General features: G+C 41.2%; 1 protein-coding gene across 3 annotated transcripts in view; it reads right to left on the bottom strand.

Annotated features, from left to right (window-relative positions):
* Positions 1–3,382: 3,382 nt before the first annotated feature.
* Positions 3,383–9,754, bottom strand: part of CCAR1 (cell division cycle and apoptosis regulator 1) — a 30,249-nt gene continuing 23,877 nt past the window's right edge. For all 3 annotated transcript variants that reach the window (XM_069864177.1, XM_069864179.1, XM_069864178.1), the window contains 5 exons: positions 9,404–9,550; positions 8,889–9,009; positions 8,144–8,329; positions 7,513–7,718; positions 3,383–6,764 (listed from right to left, as the gene is read on the bottom strand). In XM_069864177.1, coding sequence (XP_069720278.1) covers positions 6,705–6,764; positions 7,513–7,718; positions 8,144–8,329; positions 8,889–9,009; positions 9,404–9,550 — 720 coding nt within the window. In that variant the 3' untranslated portion in view covers positions 3,383–6,704. The remainder of the gene's footprint in view (positions 6,765–7,512; positions 7,719–8,143; positions 8,330–8,888; positions 9,010–9,403; positions 9,551–9,754) is intronic.

The raw sequence follows: 9,754 nt of genomic DNA, 5'->3' as shown, positions 1-9,754 counted from the left end.
GCGCCGGAAAGAGCGCGGCGCGCGGGGCGGGGCAGGAAATGGCGGCCGGGGCCGCGGGGCGGGGCAGGAAATGGCGGCCGGGGCCGCGGGGCGGGGCAGGAAATGGCGGCCGGGGCCGCGGGGCGGGGATGGGATGGGGGCGGAGCGGTTCGAACCCGCCCAGGGGCCTTATGGGGCGGGACCGGGAAACGGCTCCGGGTCGGAAAGAGCCCCCGGCGCGATGGGGTTCCGCCGGTCGTTCGTTCCCGCGCTCGCAGCCGCGCGGTTAGAATCCAAATTAGACGTTGTGTTTCTTTAATAGAGAAAAATAAATGGTTGGCTAGCAAGAATAATAGTTTTAATGTTAAGTTATGTTAATAGGATGGAAGAGAAGTCACAGCGTACATCAATTTTAACTAGAAAATTGCCTAAATGTAGATGCGCAAATTGGTTTCATTGAAACTTCCAGAAAGGAAAACAAAACCGTGAAAACATCACTTCGACATCAAATGTCTAAATAAGTGAAATTCACATAGACATGTCTTCAAAGGCAATCGATTAAATAAACTGTGAGAGAGCTCCTAACTGCTCAGAAACCTCTCTGTGTGTTACTGCAGCAAGAGAGATGATGATGATGAAATTATGTAATTGATTTACCAAATAAATTTACATTCTGAGTCAGCCAGCCACGTTACGCGTCAGAAAAGGGGCAACTGAAACGGATGGAGGTGAAAATAAGGGACTCAAGGACTCTCTCAAAATCATAAACTAAAATTTCTTGATGTAGAGGTCAACGCCTCGACCCTTCCTTCCTCATCAATGGCCGCGCTCCAGGCACGGGATTCATCCCACCAAGTTTCAGCAATGGCAAACGTGTTGTGGCTTTCTAGCAGCACAGTGGCTTCCAGTGCCTCCTGTTCATTGCCCAGGCTGGGTGCATTGGAGCAGGGGCACTTCAGCTGGGCTGTGGGCCATGCCACCTTCTTGGTAAGCAGCAAATCCTCATTACGAGGAGCGGCTGAGAGAGCTGGGGGTGTTTAGCATGGAGAAGAGGAGGCTGAGGGGTGACCTCATTGCTCTCTACAACTACCTGAAAGGAGGTTGTGGAGAGGAGAGAGCTGGCCTCTTCTCCCAAGTGACAGGGGACAGGACAAGAGGGAATGGCCTCAAGCTCCACCAGGGGAGGTTTAGCCTGGACATTAGGAAAAAATTCTTCACAGAAAGGGTCATTGGGCACTGGAACAGGCTGCCCAGGGAGGTGGTTGATTCACCTTCCCTGGAGGTGTTTAAGGCACAGGTGGACAAGGTGCTGAGGGGCATGGTTTAGTGATTGATAGGAATGGTTGGACTCGATAATCCGGTGGGTCTCTTCCAACCTGGTTATTCTATGATTCTATGATTCTCATGTGTTCAGTCGCATTAGACACGGCTTCCTGCTATCAGAGGAGATATTTGACAAGTACTAGCTTTTCTCTATTCTAAGACTAAGCTCAAGTTGCATTTGGAAACCCTTCCCCAAGATTTTACAACTTGTAACACAAATGTTCTATCAGTTACATTTAACATAAAGTACCTGATAAAGTCCCGAATTGCTCCAGTGGTAGTTTGATAAGGCAAGGCATCAGGAGACGAGCTGCAAAGTCTCTTCCAGAAGACTTAGACTAACGGTTGTGAAACAGATGGGCATCTTTCCGGATGTTTAAAAGAACTTCCAAAATTCTCTCATTGCTTATGAGAGGCGGGCTGAAAGAGTGAGCCCATCTCCCCAGCCCGCACGTACATTTCTTTTACAGTAGATGCTGCCTGCTTTAACTTTCCCTCCGCGCACGTGCAATGGACTCTTAGGGTAAATCAGGCTCGTCTGAGACAGGTGGGTTTCGAGGCCAGCAGAACAAGGTATTTCCATCTCCAACTGTTTATGACATAACTGTGGCAACAATTCCTGCTTTTTTATGCGCTGGTCTGCTGGCTACCATCCAGCCCTGCTATAACGGGATCGAACGCGAAGGCTGCCGTTCTCCAGCCGTTTCTGCCTCTGGCACGACAAGACAGGAATGTACCTGGATAACTCAGTGTCAGGAAGACCAAAAAGAATTAAGCAATACAGGGGAAAAAAAAAAAACAACTCGCACGCAAACAAATCCTCCTGCTTGCCACTAAAGAGGCTGCAAGCAAATAAAAAAGCAAATTATACTCTGAAATTATTTGCTGACAAGTAGAGTGGAAGAGTTCAGGCTGGGATTCTTCGCAGCATTCCTCTTCTACACTCTTTCCCTTCTCCCCAGCCATTTGTTCGCAATGAAATGTGACCAACAATTCAGTCAATGGGATCCTTTCACTTGTGCCCCTCCCTAGCGCAAGGGAAAATAATGCAGGAATCAATTCCCCATCAAAACATGTGGCTTTGGCAGGAACACCTTCCTCTGGGTCAGGTTGTCCAAGGCCCCATCCAACCTGACCTTGAACAGCTTGAGGGATGGGGCAGCCACAACATCCCTGGGCAACCTGTGCCAGGGCCTCACCACTCTAAGTTCCAACCAAGGCAGTATTTCAACATGCACCTGCAGCTTAACGTGCTCCGTCAATGGCCTAAGTGCAGTGTGGTGCCGAGGAACTGGGGAAAAACTCCTAACCCAGCACCAACAAATCCAACAGCAGCACATAACAAACCAACCTACCCAGCAGCACTACAGCGCTGTCGTTCTAGAGAGAAGATTAAAAGAGAACTGAACTAACCTTGGGCTGGATACCACAGCTTGCAGGGTTGCCGCACCGCACCCAAAAAGACTCTGGTTCTTACAGGTATCGTCAGGTGCCTGGCCTGACTCAAACAAGTTAGAATCCACTCATTAAAGAGAGCAGTTTAAAACCCAGCAGGACACAAGAAATCAGAAGCAGAAACGACTGCAGTGTCAAAGGCTTGCACTACAAATTCAGGTACTTGGTATCTCGAAATTCAAAAGCAATGCTCCTAACCATGGCTGAAACACCATGAAATACAGGACTTCAGGCAACATCTAGCGTGCTCCAAAACTGAACATTTACACTCCATATCATGATGCCATGGGTTACATGGTGGATGAATAAAGAAAGGAAAATTATTTCCCCTTGAAAGTAATGCAATTTGTTATTAGAGCTTTTTACTGTAACTATTCTTGTGCCATACATCTAAAGAGACCCGATATGCAGAAACATAGAAGGGTGGTGGGAAAACACCAGCACTTTTGATGGCTGAGCCAAAGTATTCATGATTGCTGCCTTTTTTATTGATGGAGTACATGGCAACGTACAAGTCCCGCCTGAATTTCTACTGGAACCATTTCTGCTTTCTAGAAATCCCAGCACAAACATAGTGACGGTGCTACCCAGACTCTTTGCAATCCTTTGCTGGTCACAAGACTCAGTCACTCAAAATGAATTATTTTATATTTTTAAATATAAACCGCACCAAACAAATGCATTCAAGGTAAGAACCTGATCTGGGTACAAATATTACAAAGAAGCAAGAGAAAACACACATTTTGTGCACATTCCTGATAGAACGATCAGTGAAAGTTAACTATTACAGAATTCCAAACAGGATTCACGCAGAACATTACTCAGAAGAAAGAGGGAACAAGAGCCATTTGTCTCTCAAAGCAGTTAAACACTGAACAAATGTTAGGTTACAGGACTGGGCTTTGCAACGTTAGCCCCTGACACAGCTCAGTCGGAAATGCTGGATATGTGGGAACCCACGTACGTCAGAGAATTCCACCTTCTCCGCTGCACCCTCCCAGGTGCCCCACACGGACTCAGAAGACACCAGAAAGCCAAGCAAGAGGCTGGGAGGTGATTTTGCAGCAGTACCTAAGTGCTACAGGCACAAGCATCAAGCACTGGGCGAGCCAAGCAAATGTTATGTCTCTTCATCACAGTAGAAGATGCAGCAGTGGCAGAAGCAGCTGTGTTACCCCGTGTGCAATTCACAACACCTCAGAAAACTCTGGCAAAACTTGGCTTTGTCTTCTTGCTGCTGTTGCTGTGCAGCATCGGAACCACCCACTTCTGCCTCTGCGCTACCAGAGCAAAAGCAAAGGTGCCTCAAGCGTCTACTTCATTCTAGACCACTCTGCATGCAGATATATCCCATGGAACCTTCTTCGTGGCCGTATTCGCAGACCCATACCTTTTAACTCCTCAGTTCCCCTGTACTATACCAAATACAAAATGGAAGGGAAGTAATCTCTAAGATCAGATCAGACCCCATTTTCTGGCCTGCTGTTATCAGTGCCTCTACCGAACAAGGCAGTCTGGGATCTACTACTTGCCACAGAGCATCTACAATGATTTTAATATGAAAAACAAAATGGATATCGAGATATCTTGGGTAAGACCTGGCTTAGGCTCGCTTTCACCAGGCTTTCGCCAGCAGCTGATACACTATGAAAGACTTAGAAGTGGAAAGAGGCAGACATGAAATGGAAAAACATTGTTCATAAATTAGAAGTGACAAAAGATTGCTTCTCCAAACCTCCACTACTAATACTCTATTCAGTTTTCTTAAGAATTAGTTCTATTTCTGGGAATATTAACAAAAAAACATTAGCTAAGGACCAGGATTGATGCTGTGTATGTAGAGAACCCTGTTACGTTTGGCAAAGCGACCTAAACCAGTCTGCAGAGGTGTCTGTCCTTCCTCAGGTTGGTTGTGCTTCAGGAGACTGGTCAAGCTCTGTGTAGGTTGTCAAACTTCTTGGGTTTTTCCTTTATTCTTTACCCTTTTCCTTTCCAACATAAATGCAGACTGTACATAGTATGTAAAACGCTGTTACATCAAAGCAATATAGAGAAAGATTACGCTCATTCTAACATACACTTTTTCCCTTTAATACTGTAAAAATTTGTGTTGCTCTAGCAACGCTCTCACAGGGCCACTCACTGAAACACGAGATGAGGCCTGTTTGTCTCTACAACTGCTTTCAGCTCAGCAGTTTAAAGTAAAAACACCCCTGCAAAAAATACCATGACTTATTTCAAATGCAATCCTTTCAAGTCCATTTAAACAAACGGTGCTCAACGTCAAACGCAACATGCTGGCAACAGTTCGTACAAAGGTAAAGGTGAAAAATATAATCTAGTTACAAAAGAAGTTAACATCATCTGTACACCACGGATGATGCTTTTCATAAGGTTGATTTCTCACCATTCTAATGAGATGCTCTCCCTTAATCCATAAAGCATGCACTTGCTGTGTACTTGTATGCAATAACTGGTGAGTTTATAGCACTTCCTACCCTAGCATGGACAGTTAAGCTATTATACAGCAACTCAGCTGAGATGAACTGTTATACACGTTGTTTTAATGAAAAAATATTTTACTTGCCTAGCTTCAAAAGAGCCAAGAAAGGTCAGTGATAAAATCACCTGCTTGGACTCTTTTGAACATATATTCAGGCATTTTAATATATGTGTCTCGGCAAATCTACATGAGTTTCCGTATAGGTTACTCATGCATATTATGGCACTTGGACTCTCCTAACAGGTATTTAGTTACCTAGGACATCTAGGCTAAAACAAAGTCTGCTAAAATTAACCACTTCTGTTAGAAAACACTTCTGTCCCAACCTTCAAATCCCTTAATTTTCCTACAAGTTGCACCAAACTACGGTTTCATCTCTTGCAGTACTTGAATATGCTGCCCTTGACAATGATGCCCCGTTCACTTTTAAGATCCGATCTCTACAGGTTTGTGAAAAAAAGGCAAGCAACCTTACCTACCCCCAGCAAACCAAGCTGGGTCTTTAGTAATTACAAGGTGGATTACTGGTACTTGGGTATCCATGCTTTTGTTGGGCTACAGTCTCAGAAGGGTTTACACATGTTAAGAAAGAAGTCTCAAATTAATTAAAGGTGGTTTCCGGCAGTTGGGTAGCTTTTTCTCTACATAAGGCATTATTCTGACATCTACCGGCCTGGTATCCAACCACACATTTTAATACACTGCATTTGTTATTAAAAAGAAGCATATGTATTAATCCAAAGATAAGAACAATGAAAGGAACACAAACGACAAACACTTAAAACAGGCCCATGTATTTTCATATAAACCTCACAACCCTACCAGCGATTTGGTAGTTTCCTATTGCTTTCTTAACTCATCTGGACTACTGCGTATCATGAGGCCTTAACACAAGCAGCTTTGGGGAAGAAAGTTACATTTGGAAGGGAAAAGAAAGTTGTGACAAGTTAAAAAAAAAAATCTCAGAAGCTTTTTTTTAAAAAAAAAACCCTTTACTTGCAAAACTAAGCAGCATGCTACCTTGTGATTGATATTTGAAAAGACTAATTAGACTGAAATAAAAATAAAATCCTAAAAATGGCAATTCTATAAATAACGAAAATTTTGATTTCACTAGACTTTAATGAAAAACATTTGGTAATTAAATACTTGCTACTGTTTCATTATGTTGATGAACTTTATTAGGGATAAAACTATAACAAAGTTCATCCTAAACCATTTTGCAATGCAAAATTATTTTCACTCGAGGAGTGTCTCAAATTGAATGCTAAGAATTACAAGCAATCTTCAGGAGTAGACACTCACGTTCATAAAACTTTATACATCTTTTGGAACTAAGATATTTATACTACTAAAATCGAACATGCATCACTTCCCATACATTCTGGTATCATGATTTATATTACATTATGTAACACCATTCTTCTAAACAGCAGCAGTTTTATCATACGTTTGCTCCGTTTTCTTTGGATTTCTGATCTTTATCTTCGTTCTTCATGATATCCTTTAAAAGAAAAAGGGGAGAAGATAACGTGAGTTCTAGAATCAGTATTTCTCATGTGAACTGCAAAGCAGCATGAGACACAGATATTATTTGGTGACAACTTCAGACACCGTGTGAACCTACGTCTCACTCAGTTTAGTTATAATCAATTCATATTTCCACTATATTGAGGGGCAGAAATGAAATGTGACCTAAACACTTCTGAAAAGAAGCACAAAGAACATCCCCAGAAGCCTCACTTTATGTCTAAACGTTTGCAAGCTGTTTGTTTGTTTAAAACTCATTTTACTGAAATACATCAACATAGAGTGAAATAATTAAGTTCTGCCTTGAAAAAATACTCTTAACTGATCAAATGGAAGAGCAGATTTGGACTATTGGGGACAGCCAAGATCAGGACAGGAAAACATTTAAGATGGCTTTATATTTAAATTAATACTTAATGTAATTAATACATTTGAAAAAACATTTTTTTTACACTTTAAATACATTTAATCTATTTAAAAAATAAATTTCATAAAAGTTGAGAACATGTTTCAAGCTTCAAAAAATACATTTTATTTGTTATCTTTAAATAATCAATATCATGCTCAGCATCATATATAAATATATATATATATGTTAAGATGCTGCTGCCCTGAATGGATGTGAAAATTCGGGTTTTTTTTGCTCTGCAGTTTTTATTCTGATAATTTGGTCTACAGGAAGGCAGCATACAATAACAAAAGCAGATTTAAACAATTCTAACCTGTTTAAGAACACTCTGTATGTCATCCATAACAGTAGCTAAATTTTTGATTGTCTTATTCAGCTGACTCTCAAACTGCAAATTTTTATCATCCGAGATCTTCAAATTTTCCTGCAGTTGGCCCAGGTCCTTTTTCACTTCTTTAAGCTCCGCAGACAGACTTTTGTTAGAATTCTCCAGCTGTAGTATGGTCTTTTCATCATCATCTTAGAATAAAAGAGAAGTTATTCACTTCCAATGCCATGTACTTTGCATCTTAATATTCCATTTACAGGCCAACAGCACAACCACTAACTATTAAAGAACTTTAAATCCCGTGTGGGGGTTAGAACTATATTATCTTTAAGGTCCCTTCTAACACAAACTATTCTATGATTCTATGATTCCCATTTCATAACACAATTCTGACTGCATCTGCAAGTCTTGCATTCAACTTAAATAATAAAGCATTTCAGCATGGTGACAACAGTACAACACTTGGTGAGCGAGTTCAAAGGGCTTGGGAAATGGCAAATATAAGTTCATGGCAATTAAACAACTAAGAAATTTAGATCACATGTTACTCAAACTAATCTATCTGCCTCAAACGTCTTAGCATCTTGTACTCATGTAAGTAAAAGTAACATCCCACCTGTTTTTTCTTCTAGTAACTGAAGCTTTTGTTCTATCTCTGCCCGCACCCTTTCACTTTTCTCCAGCTTCTGCAAAAGGCTCCCAACATCCACCATCGCTCCATTGTACACGATGAGGCCGACATTTTCTTCTATGGCTTTTGATTCTTGCTTTACAGTAGGGGATGGCAGCAGTAATCTGTTTCCTGTAGTAAATTAAGTAGCATTAGGAAATAATAATTCTGTCTTTTTTCAGTTCTAGTGACCAATCTCAAAGTTTCTTAAAAGAATAAATTCCTAAAACAATAAACTTGGATTCAGGTTTGCTGGTCTCTCATGTTTCTCTCTTCCCTCCTGACCCTGGTCCCCCCTCGCAAAAGGAGCATGGTTTTTTCATGACATTCTTCTACGCCTGCTTTGTGTAGTAATTTATCTTCAAAACCCACATTCTGCTCTGCTTACAACACTGATCCTCCTGACTGTAAAACTGCTGTGAATTAGAGATGTTCATCAACATCCAACATTAACCTCTGCCCTCCTTCCTGTTCTGAGATATTAAGATATATCCTACAGATGCACCCAGATGTGTTGGAAGCTAGAAATACTGTGATTTATGAACTGTCCAAGATGTGCTTTTTCAAACTGGCAGGTTCCCTGCACACCTGAATTAGTTTCTGCAAGAAAGTGTCTCCGAACTCTCACTATCATTCGCACAGAAACAATTCTCTGGACGTTTGTGGCTTAAAAAATAATCAATAATACCACCTAACATATCTTCCTGGAGCTCTTCAGACTCTTCTTGATTTTCTTCGTCTTTAGAAGTGTCTGTTAGTCTTCTGTAGAAGCAAGATTCTCTCAGTACTACTTTATTAAGGAGCTTCTTGACCTAAAACACAGCCGGGGAAGAAGTACAGTGTTACTTAATACACAGACATTGTTTTACCTAGACAAGAACATTTTAACTTGGAAACTGAGAGAAATTGCACAGCTTTTTGAACTCTAACAAACAGGGGCTTAAATGGAAAAAAGTTAGGGAAGAGAGAAAAAAAAAAAAAAGATACAACTATGAGACAAAAGCTACGACAGCAAGAGCTGCAAACTCCACCTTTTCACTCCAAGATAATTTTTAAAAGATGAAACTAGTATTTCATTGTAAATATTAAGTGGCTACAGAAAAATGAGGGCTCAAGCATGTAAGTAACAGGCTTCAGAAGCCAAGCTGTATTCATCCCATACACAGCGCTCCTGCAAAACTTTCAAAAGCGATTTCTATACAAGACCTGAGCACGTGACAGGTGTAGCCCGAGAGTGTACAGGATCTCCTCCATGTCCTTCTCCAGAAGATATCCACAATGACTTTGATCAAAATAAACGAAAGCCATCAGAAGATCCCTATTAACAGTTACCATCTGCGTCTTGTCTTTCTCCTACAGGAAATTCATTATGGGATCATTAGGAAGTTAAAATAGCATTTTAACACCATCTACTAAACACACAAACTTTTCAGTCAACCGGTTTTCCTCTGTTCATTTTACGGTTCCTCTCAGTCAAGCAATTAATATAACTACAATTTACCTACTGAGCAAAATATAACATAAGCAAGCTATCTAAAATAGGGTATCTTTTAAATA

This window comes from Phaenicophaeus curvirostris, chromosome 9 (assembly GCF_032191515.1).
Source record: "Phaenicophaeus curvirostris isolate KB17595 chromosome 9, BPBGC_Pcur_1.0, whole genome shotgun sequence".
In the NCBI taxonomy this organism is placed as follows: Eukaryota; Metazoa; Chordata; class Aves; order Cuculiformes; family Cuculidae; genus Phaenicophaeus; species Phaenicophaeus curvirostris.
Note: the sequence above shows the minus strand (reverse complement) of the source record. Positions and strands in the feature narration are given on the sequence as shown.